The sequence below is a fragment of the Ailuropoda melanoleuca genome, chromosome X, assembly GCF_002007445.2.
Source record: "Ailuropoda melanoleuca isolate Jingjing chromosome X, ASM200744v2, whole genome shotgun sequence".
In the NCBI taxonomy this organism is placed as follows: Eukaryota; Metazoa; Chordata; class Mammalia; order Carnivora; family Ursidae; genus Ailuropoda; species Ailuropoda melanoleuca.
The window spans coordinates 20,829,695-20,857,251 of record NC_048238.1 but is presented as its reverse complement, the minus strand read 5'-3'; the positions used below and the strand labels follow the sequence as shown (position 1 = coordinate 20,857,251).

The 27,557-nt window shown below is 39.1% G+C and overlaps 1 protein-coding gene across 2 annotated transcripts in view; it reads right to left on the bottom strand.

The window, feature by feature from the left end:
- The window catches only part of POLA1 (DNA polymerase alpha 1, catalytic subunit), a 293,771-nt gene that overhangs the window by 41,549 nt on the left and 224,665 nt on the right, over positions 1 to 27,557 (bottom strand). For both annotated transcript variants that reach the window (XM_011234119.3, XM_034648774.1), the window contains exon 36: positions 26,859 to 26,955. In XM_011234119.3, the coding sequence (XP_011232421.1) occupies positions 26,859 to 26,955 (97 nt within the window). The remainder of the gene's footprint in view (positions 1 to 26,858; positions 26,956 to 27,557) is intronic.

The window sequence follows — 27,557 nt, the reverse complement described above, 5'->3', positions numbered from 1 at the left end:
CTAACTCTCCAACTTCATCTCTATTACTCCCTCCTTGCTGTACTCCATTCAGCTGCACCTGCCCCTTGCTGTTACAAGATGCTCCAGCCCTAGGCTCTTTCACCTTGCCCTTGGTGTAGAAAATCCTGCCTGCAGAGGTTCCTATGGCTGGTTTCTTCTTGACATTCAGGTCTCAGCTCAAATATCACCTCCTTACAAAGAACTTAGTATCCATTAAGCCACCCCCCTTTATATTGTCCCAATAGGGGGTGTTACTGTCTGAAATTATCTTGTCTCTCTCCTGTAGGATATGCCACAAGATCTCTGGTACATGGTAGGCCATCAGTAAATATTTGTTTTGTTTTGTATCTACACTTATGTTTATTTTTAAAAGTTTTTATTTAAATTCTAGTTAACATATAGTGTAATATTAGTTTCAGGTGCACAGTACAGTGATCCAACACTTCCACACATCACCCGGTGCTCATCACAAGTGCACTCCTTAGTGCCCATCACCTGTTTCACCCATCCCCTCACCCACCTCCCCTCTGGTAACCGTCAGTTTGTTCTCTGTAGTTAAGAGTTTGTTTCTTGGTTTGCGCCCCTATCCCTGTCTTTTTTTCTTTGCTCATTTGTTTTGTTTCTTAAATCTCACATATGAAAAAAAATTCCACATATGAGTGGAATCATATGGTATTTGTCTTTCTCTGACTTATTTCTCTCAGCATTATACTCTCTAGCTCCATCCATGTCATTGCAGATGGCAAGATTTCATTCTTTTTTCTGGCTGAGTAGTATTCCATTGTGTAGATGTATATGGGTGTGTGTACACACACACACACACACACACACACACACACACACACACACACACACCTCAACTCTCTTTTTTAACCACCACATCTTTTTTATCCATTCATCTGTCAATGGACACTTGGGCTCTTTCCATAATTTGGCTATTGTAGGTATGCTGCTATAAACATCGGGGTGCATGTATCACTCTGAATTAGTGTTTTTATATTCTTTGGGTAAATATCTAGTAGTGCAATTACTGGATTATAGGGTAGTTCCTTTTTTTTGTTGTTGTTTTTTTTTAACTTTTTGAGGACCCTCCATACTGTTTCCCAGAGTGGCTACAGCAGTTTGTGTTCTCACCAACAGTGCCAGAGGCTTCCCCTTTCTCCACATCCTTGCCAACTCCTACTGTTTCTTGTGTTGTTGATTTTAGCCACTCTGACAGGTGTGAGGTTATAGCCCATTGTAGTTTTGATTTGCATTTCCCTGATGGATCAGTGAATATCTGTTAAGTTATAAACAAACTTATAAGAAAATACAGGACAATAATATATAGTATGAAATGCACCATAGTGAGACGTTTGAGGATTTCTTTTTAAATAGCTAGGCAGTATGCCATAGGGGAAGAGTGGAGTGGTGGGTGAGGTTAAAGTCTTTGGAGGTAGCTGGCCCCTGGTTTCAATGATGGGTCTGTCCTAGATTTAGATTACCATCCTAGGAAATAATTTAAGCTGACCTTAGTTTCACAACTGTAAAATGGGGGAAAATAACGTCTATTTAGCAGATTATTGTCAAGAGTAGCATTACCACATGTGAGCGGTTGAAGAGTTCAATAATAAGGGATTTTAATTTTTTTAATTACTTGATATTACCAACTACTACTGACAAATCCTCTTCAAATAAAAACAGCAAATTCATAATGACAAAAATATGGATGAGTTTGAATACATGAACACTCATTATATGCCCCTGGTAATTAGGAAAAATTACAAATACAAGTGGGCAGAGATATAAATGGTACATTTTCTAGTTTTAAACCAAGTGATGGTTGATATCTCTATTGCTTCTAATAAATGTAATAGATCCCATTTCCTTTTTAAGACAAGGACCCCAAGACCATAAAATGTTAGAAAACTGCAGGGATTTATTAATTTACATTCAGTTGAGTAAAAGAGGAATATACCAACAGGTCTTTATTTAGTTAATTGTATTCTCCAGAGGTGCTTTAGCCAAATTATGCCATAACAAAGACATCACATAGCATGGCCTCTATCAGTATCGAACAAAAAGGTAGCATTTTTATCTTTTCATCTGAGAAGTAGGGAACTATGGTGGCTTATTAATTGGGCAGTAAATGTATTCAATGACACTAACCTTTTAGGATAATGAAAATCTCAAAACAGGTCAAACACTTGAAATGGTTAAGGACTGACTGCATCATGGGGGTACTATGCAACTTGCCTTCTTTGGGCTACTAATTCTGAAGCTGAATAGATTTGGGCAATTAGTTGACAAGAGAAGAGCACTGGAAAAAATGTTATGAACTGCGAAATATAAAAGGGTAGCAGCAAGAAGAAGGGTGTTGGATGCAAAGTACTAACTGCGGAAAAAATAAGAGAAAACAGCAAAAGTAGAGAAAGTGGTTTAAATAAGCTGAGACTGGGCCAAAACTGTAATATTAGGATGGATCATGTGAAGTTGCTAATTTTGGTAGGTCAAAACGGTCAAATGTCAGCAATTTTATATGGTTAAAACCAATACATTTACCAAAGCACTTAGAACTCCTTGTTACTACATAATAAATGATACTCACCAACCCATGCATTTTACAGTAAGTGTTAACTCTGAATGGCTTGTATTTGGGAACTTTTCACAGCAGGGTCCGAAACGGTAACCATTAGGTGCCAGACTCCATTGTGGGCAAGAAACACTTTCGTATTTAAAGATTCAAACTCCCAAATTACTTTCAAGGGCAGTTAAGATTTCAGAAGGCATGCTCAGTTGCCAGAGTGAGACTGGTACAGAAATTTTAAGGCAGGAGTTTAGAAGTGTTGAAATATTTCAAAGTCTGAATAAAGGCAAGATTCAAGAGAACATCATGAAAAATAAAGACATGAACCTGCTTCATAACAACTAATATTTTAAGACATTTAAGAATATCATTATGGAGACATAGGGATATATTTTTAAAATAACAGAAAGTGAGGATATCAAGGCATATAAATAAATCTGTCACTGCAGTGACAATGGACTGGTGAAGTGGGGCGGGAAAATGAAAAGGGGAAAAATTCAGGTAAACACTCCAGTATTTAAAAACAAATGGTGCATTTGGATAGCTAATATGATAATATGAATTACAGCATGTGGTATTCTAAAAAGGAGGGCTGCAGAGTTGCCTGTATGCTGGAAGGTGATCAGTTAAGCTTGTTCCGGTACTCTTTATGATAATAAAATATCCTTGTCTGCCATTTATGGGGGCAGGAGGATGTTTAAAGAAAGTGAATATGGCGATCAAATTGTTAACTGGGCAAGAACTTAAACCTATTCCTAACCAAGAGAAACTCTTCTGTTAATTAAACATAGTCAACATAAGGTACTGTGGAAGGGGACAGCCAAAGTGAATAGTTTAATTAACCACAGGGCAAAGCAGGAGTTGACATTTGCATCTCAATGCTGTCCCTAGTTATAGGCTGACCAAATGGAGATGAAGCCCACTGTTAAACCATATTTCACTGTTTCTAAGATGAACTCCCTCCCCCATGTTTTAAGATATCTGATACCAGGATGTGTCTTAAATCAATTCCATTTTAGATTTAATGATATATGTTAATCGACAGAGAGGTTAGCTAATGGCCACCTTTCTAAAAGTCACTCCGGTCCAACTGAAACCAGCTAAGAATCAGAGAATGTGCAGTTTTCTTTAAGATTCCATAACAATCACTTGTATCCTAGATCATAAGGAAAGATCAGGAAAGGAAACTGTCCTGGTCACCTTTTTTGATGTTTAAACACATCTTGAATTATGCTCTTTATCTGGTTTAGGAATCTTGAGATTCTGTACATAAGAACCAGTGGGTCCCTCTACTGGGGCCCCTAACTTGGTTACAAAACCCCCCCCAAAACCCACAACTGTGTACAATCAAAGCTTTTATGGAGGAAAATCTATGCAAATATAGAAAATATTCAATATATCTTGAACTCCTCGTGGAATGGATGCTTGCCATTGGGAAGTAACTGAAGAAAAACTTACAGAAATTTATTTTTTTAGAGCGAAAGAGTGAGAAAGAGCAGTGAGGAAGAGAGAAACTTCAGCAGACTCTGCAGTAAGCGTGGAGCTGATGTGGGACTCAATCCCACGACTCCCAAGAGTTGGAGGCTCAAATGACTGCCCACCCAGGGGCCCCTTACAGAAATCTTTTTCTTTTTTGAAAAGACTTACTTATTCATTTGAGCGAGACAGAGAGAGAAAGTGAGAGTGGGGGGAAGGGCAGAGGGAGAGAATCTCTGGCCAACTCCCCGGTGAGTGTGGAGCCTGATGCAGGGCTACATCTCACGACCCATGAGATCATGGCCTGAGCCAAAACCGAGAGTCCAACGCTTAACCGACTGAGCCACCCAGGTGCCCCTTTTTGATGAAATTTATTAAACAGAGTAAGACGGATGAATACAGAGACTATATGATGAAGAAAAGAGACCTCTAGGGCCCTGCACTGCCCAATAAAATAGTCACTAATCACATGATTATTTCAATTTAATCAAAATTAAATAAAATTTTAAAAATTCAGTTGTTCAGTTCTAAGCCACATTCAAGTATTCAGTAGCCACATGTGGCTGGAGGCTACCACATGGGGCACCTGATAAATACAACATTTCTGTCACCGCAGACACTTCTAGTGGACAGTGCTACTCTAGATTAACATCTGAAGCTGACATATATCTCAGGTGTAACACTTAGTGGTTGTGATTTTGGACAAATCAATGAGCTTCGCAAATATTCCATTTTCTCCTTGGTGAAATGAATATGTAATTATTATCTTATTCCCCAGGATGCTAGGAGAATCAGAGTGCTACAAAAAAGGTTAGCACTAGTAAGTTCTATATTTTTAAATGACTTGTACTTTATTAAAGTTACTCTCATCTCCCTCTTGCTTTTTTTTTTTTTAAGGAGGCTCCATGTCCAGAGTGGAGCCCAACACGAGGCCTGAACCCAGGACCCCGAGATCAATACCCAAGCTGAAGCCAAGAGTCAGAAGCTCAACTGACTGAGCTACCCAGGTGCCCAAGGTTATGCTCATCTTTTTGCATTTTTAATGTTGATTGGATATTTTTTACTGTAAATCCCAAGTTTACAGCTTCTTTCCTTCTTTTTTTGTTAAAAAAAAAAGGAATAAACATGCCTTCAGATATTTTTAGCAAACAAGTGCCTATAGTAGCAACACGGTAAGCGCAGAGTGAGGTGGGCTGCAGAGGGGCTATGGCCAAAAAAAGAGCCCACATTCTGTCTGAGCTGCTAGCTGCTACTCAGCTCTAGCCATTGTTGGCATTCAGGAACATTGACTCAGAGAAGGCAACTACAAATATTTAAAAGAAAGCCAGAAACTGGGGTGCCTGGGTGGCTCGGTTGAGTGCCTGACTCTTATTTTGGCTCAGTTTGTGATTTCAGGGACATGAGATCGAGCCCCACATCAGGCTCTGCACTCAGCATGGAAATCTGCTTGAGGATTCTCTCTCCCTCTCCTTCTGCCCCTCCCCCCACTCATGCGTGTGTGTGTGTGTGTGCGCGCGCGCGCGCACACACACACTCACTCTCTCTCAAATAAATAAGTAAATCTTTCTTTAAAAGGCCAGAAATTTGGGGCGCCTGGGTGGCACAGTGGTTAAGCATCTGCCTTCAGCTCAGGGCGTGATCCCGGCGTTATGGGATCGAGCCCCACATCGGGCTCCTTTGCTGTGAGCCTGCTTCTTCCTCTCCCACTCCCCCTGCTTGTGTTCCCTCTCTCACTGGCTGTCTCTATCTCTGTCGAATAAATAAATAAAATCTTTAAAAAAAAAAGGCCAGAAATTTGGCTTTTTATACAAAATGTCCAGTTTTAAAAAATACTAGCAACTAATTAAAAATGTTAAGTATTCTTCAGGCAAATTAAACACATTCAGAGGTCATATGTGGCCTATGGCTCCACTACATGATCTCTGGTTTCTAAGACCCCATGGCGGCTCTAATTCCTTCTCCTTGGTCCCATGCCTTAGGACACTCTTCCAAATAAATGCACATGATTTACTCCTTATTGCCCCTCATGGTAAAATGGAAATGACATTCACAGTGTTATTTATTTTATATAGATTACCACTCCCTAGTAGCAAAGTTTTTTGTAAGGTTACTAAACTATAACACTTAAAACACACACACACACCAGGGCGCCTGGGTAGCTCAGTCAGTTAAGCATGTGCCTTCAGCTCAGGTCATGATCCCAGGGTCCTGGGAGCCTGCTTCTCCCTCTGCCCCTCCCCCACTCATGCACGCTCACACGCTCTCTAATAAAGAAAGAAGAAGAAAGGAAGAAAGGAAGAAAGGAAGAAAGGAAGAAAGGAAGAAAGGAAGAAAGAAAGAAAGAAAGAAAGAAAGAAAGAAAGAAAGAAAGAAAGAAAGAATATAAAGAGTATTGTATAAATATCATTCTATAAAAAACAAATTATGTTTCTACTATGAAGTATCCTAGAAGACATTAATTTCACATACCATTTCTATAAGAAAATCTTATAGAAAAGATAACAAATGAACCAGATTTAGAAAATAAGAAGTTATGTCCTCTTAAACCAAACGCCCAGAAAAGGAGAAAGATACTATTATTCTTACATGATTTTATACACAGATTTTACTGTAAATACATTTTTCTTTTTTTTTTTTTAAGTTTATTTATTTATTTGACAGAGAGAGACAGCCAGCAGGAGAGGGAACACAAGCAGGGGGAGTGGGAGAGGAAGAAGCAGGCTCCCAGGGGAGCAGGGAGCCCGACGCGGGGCTTGATCCCAGGACTCCGGGATCACGCCCTGAGCCGAAGGCAGACGCCTAACAACTAAGTCACCCAGGTGCCCCTAAATAAATTTTTCTTATTTTCGTTTCTACTCTACTGGTAAATTACTGGGTGTCTGGGGGAGAGCTATCTTATTTTATATAAAAGCCACTGGTCTTTGACGAATGAGTTCAGATATTTAAAAAAATCCACATTTTTTGAAAAGCTTAAAGCCAAAAAGCAAAGCAAATCTTTCAATTCTCCCAGTAATTTAAAGGCTGTACACTCAAGAGTCCATTAAATTTGGAAGTTTCTGTACTAAATATGGAAGTATACACAACTTTTTATTCCATGCATACTTAACTGTATTTTATTTTTATGATATACCCACCTGAAGTAACCAGCGGTTACAGCCTTTTTATTCAGTTGATAATTGAAATATTGTTTCTAATACAAGTATGTGGTTTATCACGCTTATTTATCACCAACTTGGTATACTTCATAATCGCATTACAACCCCACTGCGTACTGAATACCACTTACAGTTCAAACTACTCAAGATAAGCACTGTTACTTTCAAGAGAAGATTGGCAGTAATTAAAGGTCTTATTTAGTAGTTGTTGGTAACCATGTTTTTAAGGAGGTTTAAAAAACAATAGAAAGCCATATTGATACATTTAATTTTATAATTGTATTTTATTAATGATATCTATTTCTGACATATATTTTAACCGGGGTTAAAACAAAGATGTGCTAAACTATCACCACTGCAATGAAACAGAATGACATGGAAGTGCTTTGTAATTCATCGGTGAGAACGGAAGTATCTGTGAACTAAATGGTATAAAACTAAATCATATCAGAACACTAATAATAATGATAAAAACAACAATAATACTTTGCACTTAGAGACCTGCTTTCAAAGGAATTTCAGAGTGCTTTTTTAAACACATTATTTTTCCTTTTCTGAAGAAATAAAACAACTAAATCAAAGAGTAATAATGGTTTGCCCATGCCACAAAGTGAGTCAGCGGCAAACCAGGAATAGAGTTTCTAACTCGTTCAGTCTCCTGCAATTACACCGTGCAATGATTACTCTGTTAGTGTGTCTCACAGGTTACACCCAAGACACCAGTACCACAGGGGCTTACTATTTTTCTCCCTGGCCCCAGCCTATTAGTAAGAGTCGTGTTTACACACTGACACTGGCATCAGTATGTGTGCCTGCATGCTGCTCGAGCGAGGGTCCAGTGCGGAGACAAGGGAAGAGCAGCATGCAAGCCTCTCAGCAGCCACTCACCTCCTGGCCTGCAGACACCTATCTGGACATGGCCTCTAGACATTTCAAGGTATCATGAAGACTTGTAAACCAAGCAACCCATTTGAAGCGCCGGGAGAAATTCAAAAGACAGCAAGGTCATTAAAGAGCTAAAACTGTACATCACTAGAAAACCCTGCAGGCAAAGTGGCCAAATGCTGTGGCATGTATATACTTTCTGGAGGGCAATGGGTAGTCCTGGACAGGGTAAACTTGTAGATTTTTTTAGTTTACTATTCTAATATAGTTGGGTATCAGTTTGATTTATATAACCTAATAATTTGAACAAATAAATTTCCAGGGTGGAATTTATGAAATGTCCTGGAGGTCCATCCTATCATAGCCCAACTCTATTAGGAATTATCAGAAAGGAGGTAAATTAAGGTGGGAAATTAAGTCTGTGTTGTGAGGGCATGGGCTAAATGTTGGATGAACGTATGGCTATACATGGATGGGAAACATTTCGTCATGCAGTTGGAAGGTGTGATGGGAAATAAATAGAGAAAAGAGGATGAAGTCAGAAGAGTATTGTATAAATATCATTCTATAAAAAACAAATTATGTTTCTACTATGAAGTATCCTAGAAGACATTAATTTCACATACCATTTATGAGGCTCCTATCATGTGCAAGTTGCCATCAGACATACAGTAACACAGCAAGCACAGTGCTGTCCTCAAAGTTATAAGGCATGAGGGGGAGTGCTTAAGAGCTGCAGGAGTTTGGAGGACAAAGAGGTCACTTCTAGCTGGGAGGACTTAAAGGATGAACAGAATACCAACAGGGAGAGACTGGGCTGAGGTGGGCAATGCAGGCAGGAGAAACCCAGGTGCTGGGAGTGGAAGTCATGGTGGAGTCAAGGCCCGCTCAGGGACCGGTGAGGGGTCTAACCTGCGAGTACCACAGAGGTGCTGTCTCAGTCCTTCTAGGCAAAAGGGAGTGATCTGAAAGCCAACAGGAACTCTCTTCTAGCTCTAAGGCCCAAACACTGGGAAATGGAGCGAGCCAAGCTACCTCTTCTACCTGGATATCCAAGGTAAGCCCAACCTATGACCATGGTGCCCAGGTGTCCTTCTAATGCCTCCAGGACTACCATCCTGTCCCAGACCCTTCGGGGACAGGCAGCAATACAAAACTGCAGAAGGCTGATCTACCAGAATCCACCTCGCTAGGCCCAGAGATAAGGAGAAAATGACAGGAGATAGGAAAGGTCCCAGAAATCCAATTGTGGAGATGCCTAAATACCAGGGTTTGGTTGGTTAGCCTCTAACTCAATACCTTCCCTTTAACCCATCCAGTCTTCTTGAGGATTCCCCACCTTCCATGGCAGCCCATTCCTACTTTTATGATGTAAGTTATGGGGAAAATACCATGTTCTTTATAGCCAATTTTGTTGAAATGCATTTATTTCATCTTCCATTTGCTCATTACCAGAAAAGTTTCTTCTTACTTATTTTTCCCTAGCCCATTTTTTCCCTTCACTTTATTCTCAAATGCTAGATTAGCTCATATAGTACCATAAATGATTCCTTTATCTAGGAAATAATTCATGTATTTGACTTCATTTTCCCTTCTACTGTCTATTTAAATTGTTATCTAGATGCCACCCAATCTCCCTTTCTATATCAAAGTCAAACAATGCATATTTGACAAGAAGCAATATTAAAGTTTGAAGAGTTTCACTAACTCCAAGATTCTCAACACTGTGGGTGTGCATCGAAGTCACTGTGGAGCTTTTAAAAAATACACAGCCACTGGGGTCCCACCCCAGACCTACTGAATTGGGTATCTGACGGTGACATCTGGGCATGTGTCATTTTTAGAAGTGTTAAAAAAAACCCACTCCAAAACCATCCTGGTTGTTAAGAAATCTGCTAAAAGGTACATGATTTGGGAACTCTGTTTGGCTGCCTTCTAGCACACAAACAGAACTATTTTTTTTATCTTCCCTGGAAAGGAGCCAATAGTTGGTACTGATTGCTTAATATTAATGGAACACATGCCAAAGGGATATATCTCAACAAAATGGAAATTATTTGCAGATTAAGTGTGTTTCAATCTCTTCCATTAGCACTAACAATGAGAATTAATCTTTTCTAATATACCTTATGTAAGAAAACTAAAAAAGGAGTTACCGAGATCAATTTTAAGTTTTTTGAGACCAAGGACCATGTCTTTTTCATAGTGAAACCATTCAGTATGAAGAATGGATCGCTTAAAACATGTCTGGTGTTGTGCTAGATGCTGGGGATACAAGTATGAACAAAGCATGGTCAATGAGAGGCTATAAAAACTCACACAGCAAATGTAATACTAAGTACTGTAACAGTGGTTGGGATAAAGTGTTATTCTTAAAAGTAATAAAACCAACTGACGTTTATCGTATATTTACTGTGTGCCAGGCACTGTTCTAGGTATTTTACATATCACCATGTTTCAATATTATCCTGTTCAATTTAGAGTCTAGGAGGCAGTTGTTATTCTCATGCAAGCTGTACAGATGAGTCAGTGGAGGGGTTTGTCACATACCCCAAGGTTACTTATGCAATAAGAGGTGGAAAGCCAAAACTTGAACTGGCTCTTCTGGCTCCAGAGCACAGGCTTTTAACTACTACCCTATAGTGCGCCTTTCAGGAGGCCCAGTCAGTGCCGTTGGTGCTCAACAAATGCTGGTAGAAAGAAGGAAGGGAGGATGAAAGGCAAGGAGGAAAGAAGGAAACAACAAATATTTACAGAGTGCTCATACCATGTGTCTGAAACCCCTTCTTCCTAAGACTCCTGAACATTATAAGCTAAATCCTGTGAGTGTTTGTATGATTCTTTAAGCTTAGGCAAAAGACTAACATTATCTTCCTGCCCACTTCAGTAACAGGATCAGAAGTAAGGTTTTCACAGCTAACCCTTAAATTGATCCCTTCACTTTTCTATTCCTCTCGGTCCTATGAGCTCACATAGTTTGGGAATCCAAACTGAAAACGACATTCTCAGGACACTGCTTCCCCTCCAAGATTTCCCATATGCCCCAGCATGTTACAGTGACACTCTGCTGCAATGAGAAAGGTATATCCTTCGGATGAGGTTAAAAAGAGAAGCAAATCTAAAAATAAATACAATACAATACAATACAATACAATACAATAAAATAAATTCCAGGTTGAGAGAAGTAAAAAGTTTCCTAATTCAGGGCTAAAGGCTGCTGCCAACAGCTTGTTTTGTTCCCAAAGATCAGCACACAAAAGTTTCACAGGGCTGGAGGGAAAAGATTTGGATGCTAAGTTGGGGGGTGGGTATGGGGGTGTGCGTGATTAACATCATTCCTTTGGGAGCAGTAGAAAAATAACAAAACCTCTATAAAAGAGATGAGCAAGTCGGCTGTGAAAGGAATGACCCCTCACATATAGGGAAAGCAATTTGCATCTACAGATCTCATTGGTATAAACGACCTCCTTCAAAGAGTGAAAACCTCAATGGAAAGCCACTATATACCCATGAAAGGCCTTGCCGGCTATTTGTTGAGCTGTATACAGACTAACAAACAGGAGTGGTTAACCTGGAGCACCACGCACTATAGAGATATTTTTTTTTAAGTAGGCTTAGTCAGCTAATCTTGTTGAGATTTCTCTCATACTACTGATTTCTTATTCTCAAAATAAATTAAGAGGCTTCATTCAAAATTCCCTGTGGTCTACCAGCTTGAGTTTGTTGGGTGTCTTTGATTGTCTCTTGTCTTTAGATTCCCTGCCTTGTCTCTTTAGATTTTGCTGTGCCCTTTGGTATTTCCCGTTAGTCCATGTCTGGAATAGCTAATTACATGGTAGCATAATTCCCACCCGTACAACAAGGAATAGCAGAACCTTGCTAATTCACACCAATGACTGAAAGACTCCTGTGTAAGTTACTGAATTATGCAAATGAGCAATAAGTGAAGAAAGATGATTCAAAATTGTATTTCATTCATTTATTTTGACAAGTGTAGTTTAGTCTTAATTATTTTGAAAATTTCTTTGTAGCATACTAATAAATTTACTGTGGCACATTTGTTAAATGTGATAGAGCCTTCACTAAGAGAGACCAAAGCATGCTCTGCTGAATAATTTCCTGAACACAGGCTCAGGTGCAGACCCCCTCTTTTATCTTGGATTTTACTGACTTATTAGCATCTACAATATTTTTGGTAAGCCGATATATAATCCTCCAATAAAACAGGAATTACTTCAGCAGCAAACGTACTTTACGAACAGGTCCTGCATATATCTAAACATTCACCATGACAATAGTAAAAAAAATAATAATAATCACGCTTCAAGTAAAACATGTTTACGTTCCATGGTCATAGTGTTAACAGGACTTTAGTTGCCTCTTTTAAATAAAACTAGTTCAGTTTGTCATTCATCTCTTTTCATTCCTATTTCTGTTTTGTTTTGTCTTGCCATACTTCTTTCTTTCAAAGTTAAAGACATCTGTTTTAAGCTAAGTGGATATATCACAGTATGTAACATTTTCATGTCAAAATACTTACATTATTATATTCTGAGTTAAATTATTTAAGATAGGAAAACATTTTGATACACTTCTGACAGATGTATCCTACAGGATGGAGTCAACTTCCTTCAAAGTACCACCACCGGTTACGGTGGGGAGTGAAGAGACAAGAGCCTCCCAGCTTCCAGTGTTGGGTTTAAAGCTTCACATAAGCCAGCCTCTTAATAAGTGCTTTTTGACCAAATCTCCAATTCAGATATGTTTTAAAATCATCATGCATTTGTCAAACGATGTTCTTTACTTTGTAAAAGCTGGATAAGCAGTAGAGCACTTAAAGAATAGCAAGAAAGACAAAACTTAGTCTCAAACTACACGCCTCCATCTGTGCGTGTTACAGTCTCACCCACTTTTTGAGGCTGAGCTCAGGTTCCACCTCCACTGGGAACTTTCCCGAGCCATTCCCATGTAGTAGTCATTTGCCTTCTGGCTGAAGTTTCTCTCCTGGATTACGAAAAGGGCAGCTGTGACTCAGCTGCCACTCGGCAGAAACAACACTGAGCTCTGACACTCTCCAGCTTTGCTACCTCAGGAGGGTCATTTCATCCATTTGAGGTTGTTTTTCCATCGGAAAAATGTCAACTACCCTATCTAATGGGAAAAGTAAAAAATAAGGGATGGGAGTGTTCTCTGTAACAAGTAAAGCTCTACAAAAAGTAGCTGTTGAGAGGGTGACTACATGAATAAGAAAAGGATCACAAGTATTATTACGTCTACAGCAGGACCCAGGTCTTGCTTACATTGTGCCCTTTACATATCACAAGGCAGAGGCACAGCAACACCCGCTGAATGAATCTTGGGGGTGAGGTGTGAAGAAGAGAGAAACAGAAAACCAGACGTACATACAGACCTGATTTTATGATCCTATTTGTGAATTTGGTTTTACAATAATTTCTTAAATCAACCAAAGCACATGAGTGTCTAAAATCAGCCAGCAAACCCATCTTTTTGTGAGCGCAGCTGGTGAAAGCCTTAAGCTCTAAGGGATGGTGCTAAGGTCAGCATGGCTCACAGACCAAGGGGAAAAAGGTTTCCCAGGGCCTTTATATGGGCAGAATGCAATCAAAGTTAATTCAATTGAGCTCAGTGGCAGGCTACTAATTCTGTCTAGTCCTATCAGTCACAAGGTAAGAGAATGTTGATGGATGTGAATAAATTCATAACAACTACAGGAAGAAGTCCTCTAAGAATGAGTCAAATTGATGATGGGTTTTCCCTGTATATGAGGGGTAGCACCTATTATATGGACACCATAGTACAGCCTAAAATTAATCATGAGCGCTGACTAATCACGTGCAAATCAACACCAGATCTGGGCCTGGGGCTACTGGGTAACTGAAGCCATTACAAGGACACAATTCAATTTCAAAAGTTAGGGTTGTTTCCCTTTGATAATGATGAAAAATTTAAAGAATTACAGAGGGTAATGAAAACATATGCCAGTTTACATGAAAAGAAAGCAAAATGGGATAGGCTGGTGATGGGTATTAAGGAGGGCATGTATTGCACGGTGCACTGGGTGTTATACGCAAGTAATGAATCATGGAACTTTACATCAAAAACTAGGGATGTACTATATGGTGACTAACATAATATAATAAAAAAATAAAAATAAAAAAAGAAAGCAAAACAAAACAAAACAACCCAGTCAATTTAAACATTAAGTCAGTTTAAAAAATAAATCTGCACTGTAGTCAGAAGAGAAAGACTAAGCAAAACCACTTAACTTTTAATCATGAAAGACTATTCTGGTATGGCACATGCAGCTGGTAAAAACCAAAATTGAAGCAAAAGACTAAGAAGATGCAGGAGAGGTAATTCCTATCTCAATGGAGGGAGTATAAGCACTTCTGAGAAGAAATGTCACCACAACTGAGTTAATACAATTAAGAAATGATGGAGACATTAAATTCAGGGCTAGGTCAATGAGCAAGGATGCCCAAGAAGAAAAGAGTATGCAATTTACTTTTTAAAAAGATTTTATTTATTTATGTATTTATTTGAGAGAGAGAGAGAGAATGCGAGCAGAGGAGGAATAGAGGGAGAAGGACAAGTAGGCTCTGTGCTGAGTGTGGAGCCTGACATGGGGCTTGATCCCATGACCTTGAGATCATGACCTGAGCTGAAATCAAGGGTCAGACGCTAACCAACTGAACCACCCAGGCACCCCAAGGGTATGCAGTTTAAAAATAATCCCAGACTATTAGAGAAAAATACAAGTCAGGCCAAATCTACTTAAATCCCAAACATCTCTGAGAGCATGAGACAATTATGGATGACTATATATCCTCTAATTTACTTGAAGCAAGTGGGGCTGGTGTTTTTTTTTTTTTTTAATCTCTTCACGGACTTTTTTTTTTTTTTAACCACATCTATTACAAATTAGAGCTGGTTTAAAAAGGACACAAAGTCAGTACTGATAAAACTACAGAGTGCTTCTTTAGAAATATTTAAGAAAAAAAAAGGAATGTCATCTGCTTCTAAGACTACAGACCTTTTAATGTTGAAGGTTGCATTTTTAAAAGAAGTAACTGATTATACATTGTAAGTAGCTGATCTAATACATTTCCGGTGAAAAGCACTAATTTTGAGGGGAAAATTTAGTATAACTATATCTAACCCCAATTGCTTTAAGTCACGTTATAACAGATTATTATAGATGTTACACAAATACTGATAATTTAATATTCCTGAAACTTATAGTACATTTTATCATGATACTTAAAGGATTTACTTTATTCTCTGCCATGAGTATTATAAGCCCTTTCTCCTAATTAATCTGCAATTAATTCAACCAACCTCCAATTAGTCTTCTACAACATTACCCTACTTAGACAATAAAGCCATCTCTAGACTGGGTTTTAAACCTGGGCTAAAATAGACTCCTACAGACCAAAAATGGTTCTGGGAATTCTCTTTGTAGTGTAATTTAGATGTCATATCTAATTTGCTGTCATGACTATTGTTTCACTGTGCAATTTATATGTCGTTTTGAATGGTAAAGGCATCATAGCTTTATTGAATTAAACCTTCTGTCTTTATTTAGGGTCTGATGTTACACGTTTGTGCGTATATGTTTATGTCTCCAAAGCTGCTTTTGACATCAAGCAGTGGTAGAAAAAGATTATGCTCTTTTGATATGTTTTCTCCTATCTCAGTAAATATAAACACAAACTGGAAAAAAAAAAGCCCTCTTCAAACTAAAGAAACAATTTTAAATAATAATAATGACATTATTACTATTTTGCTTTGAAAGACAGAGATTGCTAAATAAGCCATTCACATTAAGGAATTACAGAAAGCCTGGCTGTTTTGTAATCTAAATTCCTTGATTCTCAATTCTATTAATCAATTCTTTCCTAAGAAAAAAACTGCCCTTTCCATTGACAGTTTTGGTGATACCTACCTCAAAGAAAAGATGTTATTTTTACAACTCCATAATCACAAAGAAATTCAAATGCTCCCTGGCTTTAACTCCTAAGGAACAAAGGCCATCTTACTTATATCACAATATTCAATTTTGTGTTTGTCTGTCTGTAATTGTCATTCTTGTCCTGGCCTGTGCGTTCAAGTTCTAAACTAAAGTCAGGACTAAGATTAAACATGGAAAGCCTTCCAGTAGACCACTGGAATAGCCTTTTAAATAATTTTTAGTGCATGAAATTTCATAAAGTTTTTACTAGATAATTACACTTCCTGATTTTGTAATTAGTGGAAGTACATGCAATTACATAATAATTATGATAGTAATTACGTAATTAAGATGTATAATTATGTAGTAAAAAACATCATGGAAATAAAACCATCTACTGTGTAAGCACAATACATTTTAAAAGTAAATTCGCTAGCTCAACTGTTTAAAAATACTTTTCTTCAAAATAAAGTGATTAGCTCACATTATGGTCTAACTGCCTGAAAATTGTTTAATATTTTTTCCTTCAATGGTGATAGAAGTATATTTTTAAAAAGTACACGAGAAAAAATCTTATCGGGTTTTCCTACCCTCAACACTCAAAAAATGACAATGTTTTGCAAATGAGGATCATCAACCACAGAGCAGTCACAAAGATACTGCAACATTGGTGCCCTCCTTTGCACTGCTGTACTTGCTACTACAAAAGAGACAAGAAACCTGCCCATTGAAAAGATGTAACAGGAAAGGATTTTATAAAACTAATAATATATCTGTTATCATAGCATGCCTGTAAGTCCATATGTACATAAAAGTGCAAAACGTTAAATGCCTATTTACAGAAATGGGCTCAAAGAAAAGGAACGTTATCAGAATCCGCAAGTTTGCTGCTCAAAATATATGGCAACTTTCATACAGTACTTTAGCTATCCTAAAGATGACAGAAAATGTACAGAAGACAAGACACTTCCACTTACGGGCAAAGCAACTATGGTGACAATTTCCTGGAAAATGTAGTTTCTCTTCTGTCACATTGCAAAGTCATCTTTAGTTAAAAAAACAAAACAAAAACTAAATAGGCAATACTGAGAGAGAAAAACAAAGCAGTATGAAACTCCATGCTGCCACTGGAAAATTATCAATGTTGTCATTCTTGTACTGAGCATAAAAATCGAACAGAAAAGTCAGCAACACAAGGAAAAGTGAATTCCAAAGTAAACTTTATAGTAGCAAAATATAAGAAACAGAATCTTGTTTTCAAGTCAAAAGAATGCTATTTCAATGCCTTGAAGTCTTTACAAACGTGCTAGACCAATGTTGTAATGAGGCCCAGAATGTGGCAGCTGGGTGCCTGCCACTCTGGGCACATACAGAACAGCCCTGAGATGAAGTGGGGGTAGAACTGCATTCCCGTTCTTTTACAAGGCACTGATCCTGGGAAGCTGAAAGCCATTTTGAAAACTTTAATTTACTTCTTTACTTTTCTTCTTACTTAGTTAAGAAGAAACAAAGCGGAAGAACTCAGGCTTCCTTGCTTTTTTGCCCCCTCTCCTTGCCCTTCTCAGGCTGTTACATTTTTTAAGCTTAATTACAAAATGTATTTCAAACAACCAAGCTGTCATGCCAATTCGACCGTAAACCTGGGCAGGCCTTCTGTAGTTTGCATACTTGTCATTTTAAAGTCTTGCCAAAAGTATGGCCCTAACCAACGGATGAATAAAATGGGAGTAGGCTTTAGTTGTTAAGAGCAAGAGTGTCTCCTATCAGTGCTTCTCAAACTTTAATGTGCCTAGGTGTCACCTGGGAAACTTGTTAAAATGCAGATGCTGAAGCAGAAGGTCTGGGGAGGACCTGATATTTTGCATTTCTTTTTTTTTTTTTAAAGATTTTATTTATTCGACAGAGATAGAGACAGCCAGCAAGAGAGGGAACACAAGCAGGGGGAGTGGGAGAGGAAGAAGCAGGCTCATAGCAGAGGAGCCTGATGTGGGGCTCGATCCCACGCCGGGATCACGCCCTGAGCTGAAGGCAGACGCTTAACCGCTGTGCCACCCAGGCACCCCGATATTTTGCATTTCTAACAAGCTCCCAGGTGATGCCTATGCTGCTGGTATACTGATCACATTCTGAGTAACAAGGTCTTCGGTTTGACTTGGGGAAGAAATGCACAGAGAAAAAAGCAGACTTGGGTTCTTCTGTATGGTATTTTCTCCCTCAACTGCTAAATTACTGGAGTAATTATTTCAAGTTCTGTAAAACAATATTTGTAAAATTTCAGTGTTTATAATTTGTTTCTTGCTATAAAATCAGTACGTGCTCAGATTATATAATTTAGAAAGTATATACAAGTATAAAGGGGAATTAACTCTAATCCACCCAGAGATGACAACTGTGAACAATTCCAGTATTCCTTACTAATTGTTCCACCTTGCATACAAGCTACAAATTAGTATCATAATGATTAGTGTTGGACTTCAACATACTGTATTTCCCTAAATCATTAAATATGAAAACTACGCCCTAATAACATCAGCAACAACCCTCCTCAGAAGGTCAGCGTTATATGAACCACTTTTTCTATTATCAAAATTCTTTATGTGTTTCTACAATCATTTCATAATCATAAAGAGAGCTAACTATATTCTGAATTGCCATATTAGTCTCCTATGATGAAAGGTCACTTGAACTAATTAAAGGGATAGTTAAAAAAAAAGAAAACCACCTCAGGTCTTTTTTTTTATTATTTGTAAAAAAATGAAACAAAAGAAAAATGGAGTTTGTAAGTTACCGATTTCCAAATCTATTTTTCTAAAAAAACTTTTTCACAATTAAAAGAAATATAATTTAAAGAAGGGTGGATTGGAGCTTAATTGAACTTCTTTCCCCTTTTATATGTATCTGGTAGGAGTGAGCTGTTTTGTGTGTGCTTTACCTGTTACTAGTTATGAAAAACAGACGGGGCGCCTGGGTGGCACAGTGGTTAAGCGTCTGCCTTCAGCTCAGGGCGTGATCCCGGCGTTACGGGATCGAGCCCCACATCGGGCTCTTCCGCTATGAGCCTGCTTCTTCCTCTCCCACTCCCCCTGCTTGTGTTCCCTCTCTCGCTGGCTGTCTCTATCTCTGTCAAATAAATAAATAAATAAAATCTTTAAAAAAAAAATAAAATAAAATAAAAACAGAGAAAAAGGATCATTTCTAAAATTTGACAACAATTTTTTCAGGATAACCCATGGGCTTAAAAAAGTGGCACAAGAAGAACTGGACCAGTCTCTCTGACACAGCCTTCTTTTTAATGCCTTGCGAGGATTTAACAAAGTAAATTCTAAGACTGTCAACTGGCTTAGAGAGGACTCTAGAAGCTCTTTGCTACTTTTATTTCAGTACTTCCAGCAATAATAAAACTCTCCAGCTTTCACTTCAGCAGTTCAGGAAAGTAAGGGAAATTCTCAACACTGAAAAGGGATCTGTCTTGAGACCCTCAGAAATCTCCAAATTCCCAAAGACATTAAAGCATATAATTTATTCCATAAAACTCTAATTTTCTCGCTTAAAAAATACATCAATTTTTTCGATTCCTTCACTTTTCAGTACTAGCTATTGTCTCTCTTTTGGGTCTTCATTTTCTATGAAGTAATACAATTATTACTACATTTCATGAGTGTATCTAGCTGAGGGTGAGCAGAGAACAGGGCCCCGTGGCAGTGTGGGTGAGGAGCAGTCAGTTTGGCTCATGACATTCTTTTGATTAATTCAAATTTGGCATCAGCAAAATGGGAGAAACAATGCACTTGTCTTCAGTATAAACTGCAAAGAGCTGAAACGACAGATACCCAATCTGAAAATGTCTAAGAAACTTCAGTTACATTAATTCACGGCACACTTGAGTCAAGCCAAGCGATATAGGAAGATCTAGAATTTTTAATGCACACTGCCCTCCATTCACTGACAGAATTGCCTCCTAGGACTAATTGCTCCAATATCCTTTTTTTTTTTTTAAAGATTTTTTATTTATTTATTTGACAGAGATAGAGACAGCCAGCGAGAGAGGGAACACAAGCAGGGGGAGTGGGAGAGGAAGAAGCAGGCTCATAGCGGAGGAGCCTGATATGGGGCTCGATCCCATAATGCCGGGATCACGACCAGAGACAAAGACAGACGCTTAACGACTGCGCCACCCAGACGCCCCACTCCAATATCCTTGAAACTGCTTGTGCGGTCTTATTTTCTACTAAAAATTCATTCACTGAAAATTTAGTGAGCTGGCCCCAATGGGCAAAGTGCAGATACACAAAATACAACCCTCTGCCTCAATGAACTCAGTGGAAGAGAAAGTCAAATAAAACAATTCAGGTTAAGTCCTGTGAGAAGGGTACTTAAAGGGTGCAATGGGAATGCAAAGGAAGGAAGCCCGTATTACATAACTCAATTTCTTCATCAATATAATGGGGGAGTATCCACTGCCACCTCACGGGGTTGTTGTGAGGACCGTGAGAAGGAAAGTGAGTAAGATTTCACCTCGCTGACAGGAGTGAAGGAGCAGAGCAATCTTCACAGGCACTGCTTGGTGGGCTGTGGCCACCTACATCCTTTGGCAAGAAACAGGGGTGACCTGAAGAACAGTCCTTCTAGGCCTAAAGAGACTCCATTGAGAAATTGGGCTTCCTGACAGATGCTTTTCATAAGGCTAAGGTTACAGCACCACCTTTTTGCTAAACTTTACACTTTAGCTCCAAATCCTTTCTTCAGCAGAGTCCTAAATCCTGGTGTTTCAATTCTGACAGAGACAAACGCAACATGCTGAAAGAGGTCTATGGAAAAATTCACCAAGAAGACCATCTGTTACTGGCTGAATTGTGTCCCACCTCCCACCAAATAATACTGGGAAGGTGGTGGTGGTGGTGGTGGTTGAAGTCCTAACTTCCAGTACCTCAAATGTGACTATGTTTGGAGATAGGGTCTTTAAAGAGGTAATTATGTTAAAATGAAGTCACCAGGGTGGTACCTAAACCAACAAGACTGGTGTCCTTGTAAGAAAAGATTAGGACACAGACGTGTACAGAGGGAAGATCATGTGAAGACAGGGAGAAGACGGCTGTCTACAAAGCATGGAGACAGGCCTCAGAAGAAATCAACCCTGTTGACAACTTGATCTCAGAATCCTACCCTCCAGAACTGTCAGGAAATACATTTCTGTTTTTTACACCACCCAGTCTGTGGTACCTTGTTATGGCAGGCATTGCAGACTAATATAGCATCCTACTACAAAAAGCTGACAGAGAATAAGAGGAGATAAGTATCTGGGAAGAAAACAGAAACACAAAAAAAGTTTCGTTTTGTTTTATGAATATGGTAAAATCAAACGGTGAAGTTAAAAGGCAATTAGTGCTCAAGAGAATAGAAAGAAAAGCCATAGACTGAGGGCAGATATTTGCAAAAAAACATATCTGATAAAGGACCATTATCCGAAATATACGAAGAACTCATTTTTTTCTTTTTTAAAAATTTATTTGTCAGAGAGAAAGAGAGAGAGAGAGGGCGCGAGAGAGAGAGAGAGAGAGAGAGCACAAGCAGGGGGAGCAGCAGGCAGAGGGAGAAGCAGGCTCCCCACTGAGCAAGGAGCCGAATGCGGGACTTGATCTCAGGACCCTGGGATCATGACCCAAGCAAGCCAAAGGCAACCGCACAAATGACTGAGCCACCCAGGCATCCCTACAAAGAACTCCCAAAAAACACAACAATTAAAAAAAATAAACAACCCAGTTTAAAAAAATGAGCCAAAGACACCTCACCAAAGATACACAAATGGCAAATAAACATATGAAAAGATGCTCCACATCATATGTCATCAGGGAAATGAAACTTAAAACAATAAGATACCAGGAGGCCTGGGTGGTTCAGTTGGTTAAGTGTCCAACTCTTGATTTTGGCTCAGGTCATGATCGCAGGGTTATGAGATCTCAGGTTGTGAGACCCCATGTCAGCCTCCTCAGTGGGCATGGTGCCTGCTTGGGATTCTCTCTCTCCCTCTGCCCCTCCCCCAGCCCTCTATCTTAAAAAAAAAAAAAAGATTCTCTCCCTACACCCCCCCCCACCAAAGAACACCCCACAACGAGAAACCATTACCCATCTATTAGGTTAGCCAAAATCCGGAACACTGACAACACTAAATGTTGGGGAGGATGTGGAGCAACATGAACTCTCATTTACTGTCAGTGGGAATGCAAAATGGTGCAGCCACATTGGAAGACAGTTTGTCAGTTTCTCACAAAAGTAAACATACTCTTACCATATGAGCCATCAATCACACTCCTTGCTATTTATTATTTACCCAAAGGAGTTGAAAATTTACGGTCATATAAAAACCTGCATACGAATGTTTATAGCAGCTTTACTCAGAAATGCCAAAACTTGGAAACCAAGGTGTCCTTCGAAGGTAAATCGACACATAAAATGTGGTACACCCTGGGGTGCCTGGGTGGCTCAGTTAGTTGGGCATCGACTCTTGATTTTGGCTCGGGTCATGGCCTTGGGGTCGTGGGATCAAGCCGCGAATCAGGCTCTGTACTTGGCAGGGAGTCTGCTTAAAGATTCTCTCCCTCTCCCCCTCCCTGCACTTGCATTCTCTCTCTCTCTCAAATAAATAAATCTTAAAAAAAATTTTTTAAAACGTGGTACATCCAAATAATGGAATATCATTCAGCATTAAGAAGACAAGTCATGAAAGTCACATGAAATTCAAGTCAAGAAAAGACACAGAAGATACTTACAATGCATCTCACTTAGTGGAAAAAGCCTATCTGAAAAGGCTACATACTATGGGATTCCAAATATATGAGATTCTGGAAAAGGGAAAACTATAAAGACAGTAAAAGATCAGTGCTTGCCAGGGGTTAGTGGGGAAGGGGAAGGAAGGATACGTAGGGTGAGCACAGAGGAATTTAGGGCAGTGAAAGTACACTATGATACTACAATGGTGGATACATGTCATTATGGATTTGTCCAACACCAAGAGTGAACCCTAAGGTAAACTATGGACTGTAGATGATACTGCTGTGTCAACGTAGCTTTATCAAGTGTAACAAATGTGCCACTGGTGGGGCATATTGAAAATGAGGGAAGCTGTGCCTGTATGGGAGCGGAGGTACATAGGAAATCTCCATACCTTCTATTCAATTTTGCTGTGAACCTAAAACTGCTCTAAAAAATAGTCTACTAAAAACAAAGGTGGTTAGTGGCTCCCTTTCGTTGCTTCCGTAACAACTTGACCAAAATGGTGGTTTATCACACTTTGCTGCGGAAGCTGTCTCTGATAGACTGTAAGCTCCCCCAGAGCAGGGAACCTTGGCCATCTGGGATGGCACTCAACACATAAGTGAAAATACGTCTGTACTGTGTTTACCACTGCTGAATAAACAAAATTTAAAAGTTCAGGGGAGAAAACCAAAAGACTCTCTTTGCTCCTGCAGACTTAATTTTTTTTTAAAAAATATTTTATTTATTCGACAGAGATGGAGACAGCCAGCGAGAGAGGGAACACAAGCAGGGGGAACGGGAGAGGAAGAAGCAGGCTCCCAGTGGAGGAGCTTGATGTGGGGCTCGATCCCATAACACCGGGATCACGCCCTGAGCTGAAGGCAGACACTTAACCGCTGTGCCACCCAGGCGCCCCAACCGCAGACCTAATTTAGACAACTGGAACAAGATTTGAATGGATTCATGTCTCCCCCAAACTGTTCACTTATCCGTACAACGGCCAAGGCCCCATGGGATGAGGCAGTCAAATGGGACCATTATGTGATGCCATTGTGGAAATGGATTTTTACTTCATACATTGCCACTATGTTTCTCTAAAACTGCCTTTGGATCTATTATGCCATCTGTGTAACATTCTGGAGCAGTTACAATAATAAAGCCAAAGTCCTACAGAAATAAGATTTTTAAAATGTTATGTAGTCACAGTGAATATGCAGTAAACACTTCACCAAAGTGAGTAACAGTCCTGGAGCATTTTAAAGGTAAGGAAAAATACCAAATGGGGTTAATTCACATTATGGACTAATAGCCTGTAAACCTTCGTTTGAAAGCAAAGCAAAGGAAAAAGCTTTGACAAGAGCTACTTTTTACCATAAAAATAAACTTCTTTCAAATAATTTTGTGATTTTTTCCAAAGTCAAATGGCCAAGTTTCAAAAAAATTTAAACCACCATCCAGTTACAACCCTTAAAATACGGGCTTTACAAAGGGAAATGGTAAAACAATCTTAGTCAAGGAAATGTTACTAAGTATGGACAGTAAAGAAGAGTCTACAGTAAATACTTCACATGCCGAATCCAGGGCACTTGTTGACAGACAATACTTAGACTCCATTCTCAATTATGTAACTGTGTGTAATGATTGTCACTCTTCACAGGACTTCTGATGTAACATCTATTGGTGTTCTGGCCTTGGTCCAAAATGAAAAAATCTATTTGCCCTCTGGATCCCATGGATTTTCAATTAATTTTTTTCAAGGGGGCAGGAGGAGTAGAGGGATCGAGAGAGAGAGAAAAATCTCAAGTAGGTTCCCCACTGAGTGCCAAGCCCAAAGCAGGGCTCAGTCTCACCACCCTGAGATCATGACCTAAACAGAAATCAAGAGTCAGACTTAACCAACTGAGCCACCCAGGTGCCCCACCCCAGTTGACTTTTAAGGGGGACCTTATCAAATGTCACTTGTCAGTAAACCTCTGATCTTGGAATATAGATAAGCACAACCCAGAGTTTCAGTTTATATCCCCCTACTAACAAATACCCTAATACCTCTTAACGTTACCGAGTGATCTGCAAATACCCCGAGCAGGTAAATTTCAACTAGTCCAGGCATTTCTAGAGTGTAACTTATGAACAATAAATAAGAAAGAAGCTAAAAGGAAAAATAGTTTCATAATTAAAATTCCATAAATAAAATGAAAGGTTCTTGGGACATTTCATGAAGTTACTTCTGTGATACATACATTTAATATCTTTCTCTTATTTTCTTTAGCCTTCTGACATGTAAAAGAACCTTTCAATAACTTACACGTAGTCCTGATATGACCCCGAACTCCTGGATAGTGTACTTACTAGAAGCAAATGACAAAAAAAAGTATCCCAACTCTTAAACTTGTGAAATGGAACCACAGTAAATTGTGTGAGGGTATAGATACTGTCAATACTTCTCCCCTTTTGCCAAGCAAAAAGCATCTAAGTAGCTATTCTATTCCCTCTTATTTTCCGGGAGAGCAATGTATACTCCTGTAAAAAGCCGGAGTAAGTCTCCAGTGACTTTCCAGATCACTCCTACATGTCTCCAAGAGTCAATGGACTTTTTGAAAACCGCTAATCATGAAAGACTGATTCAGCCACCTCAGATAAGAATTTTGGAGATGTCTGGAAGGGAAGTCCATCGCCTTGGAGTCTAAGATATCTAGGGAACAATCTGAAATGGCTAGACTGAGAAAGAAGTAAAGGGGGAGCAACTTCTAATATACTGATACCCAGAAAGAGGTAACAAACCAGAGAGAAACAATGTACTCATCAGAGAATCTGTACATAATTCTCTCAACTCATAATGCCTTTAAGGAAAGGCCTCTAAGGGTAAAAGAGAAAAATCTATTAATGATACTGTAGATAAACATGGGCCAGACACCCATGAATAGAAGTTCAAAAAAACTCAGTTATTAATGAAAAGAAGAAATTTTTTCTTCACATTACATAAATTTTACTAATTCAGTGAAAATATGCCATAGCCCAAGTTCTTGGTGAACATCCAAAAATAATAAACTAATATTTGAACCAACTCCATCAGTCGGTAAACTGTTTTACATCCAAGGACAGCAAAACCAAGTAAGTCAAGACCTTTAAAAAATAATTTTTAGCCTATCTTGTAGATGGAAAAAAACTGGTCAATTATGACTAGAACTGAAAACAGTTAAGACCAAATCAAGGGCAGCATGGATATTTACAGGAAGAGATCCAGCAGTATTTTTAGGTTTCTTTATGTCCTTAAGGTTTCCTCCAGCCTTAATACTGACCAACAAAATATTGAATCAATATTCATTGACAAACAACATAAACACTTGGCAGGTAACTAATAAGAAAATGTGTAAATTTGCCTTTTTTATTCTTTATAGGTCATAGAAAAGTTGTCAATGTGATTTTCAGGTAGGGGAAAAGAAACATGCACTTGTCACGACATTTTCAAATACTTTGTTATGTAACAAAGCTTTTCCCAGACCCATTAAACTCCACGTGCCTGCAAGTCCTGCGTGAGGGTTACAGGCAGCACCCAATCATCTGGGCGAAGGTGCAGATACGCTCTCTTAGGATGGAGTCAATAAAAGAACTCCACCCCATGCCTCTCTTTCAAAATGAACCTAGGCTTTTAGTGAACAGCAGAAACACACTCCAGGTCTATTTTTCTGTGGTAATGTCTGGTTTTTGTAGGTCCAATGATCACGTTGACTATGCTTACTTTATTACAATTACTAAACTCTACAGAAAATAGCATTTTCAAAATATAGCATTTAAAGAGTCCTTTTTATACTGTTCCTCCCCCAAGGCCCTGCTTTAATAGAGAACAATGTGAGACAGCCTGTGGGGACCAAAGCCGGGGATTCCTACACCGCCGCCCCTCATGCAGGGGAAGCCTGTGCTCACAAGGGCCCCCACGGCCTGCTTCTGAGACAGCGGTGTGATGCTGCGTGAACAGCCTGACAGTAGGTCTGGCTTTTATGATGCAAATTTCCACTTTAAACTCAAAGGTAATTACAGTATTTTAACGTACCTTTCCCATGATCGGTAATAAGTTTCTCCAGTGCACAGTCCGCATCAAAAATGTACCGGTAAAAGCACAGCTGGGTGTACAGGGACTTGTCAGAATACTGCAACAGAAGAGAAAATAAATGACTACTACTACTGGTGAGGGGAGTGAAGGAGATCACTCTAAACAGAGTGTATTCCCTACTCTCAACTTCTGTATCAAGCAGCTTTTTTTTTTTTTAAAGAACGGGGGGGGGTGAATAGGAGGAGAGTATCATACCAATTATTTGTCCCTCTCATATAGCATACATACCTTTTATAATTCAGAATAAATCCTGCCACTTCGATCATAGATTACTACTTGCGAAGCTGCAGACTGATTACCCCTGCTGTCAAAAAACTGATTTTGTCAAATTGCAAATTCCTATGCACCCTTGACAATTTGCACCGTTAATTGGGAAAAGTGGTACTGTGCTTCCTAACTGGGACCTGTCCATGGTAGTTAAGAAGTTAAACAATTTCTGAAAACTGTTTAACATATACTGCCATACTATGAGCCCAATTTTGACTTGTGGAAATCTACTGCCTTTGCCAGGGACTGGCTCACAGACACAACATGGTAAATTAAGCCGTAGTCTTGAGGAACATATTAACCACTTGTTCTGTGCTAATCCGAAGTGGGCAACGTATGACCTCTGAGAAATACCAGGTGAAATGAAATAAC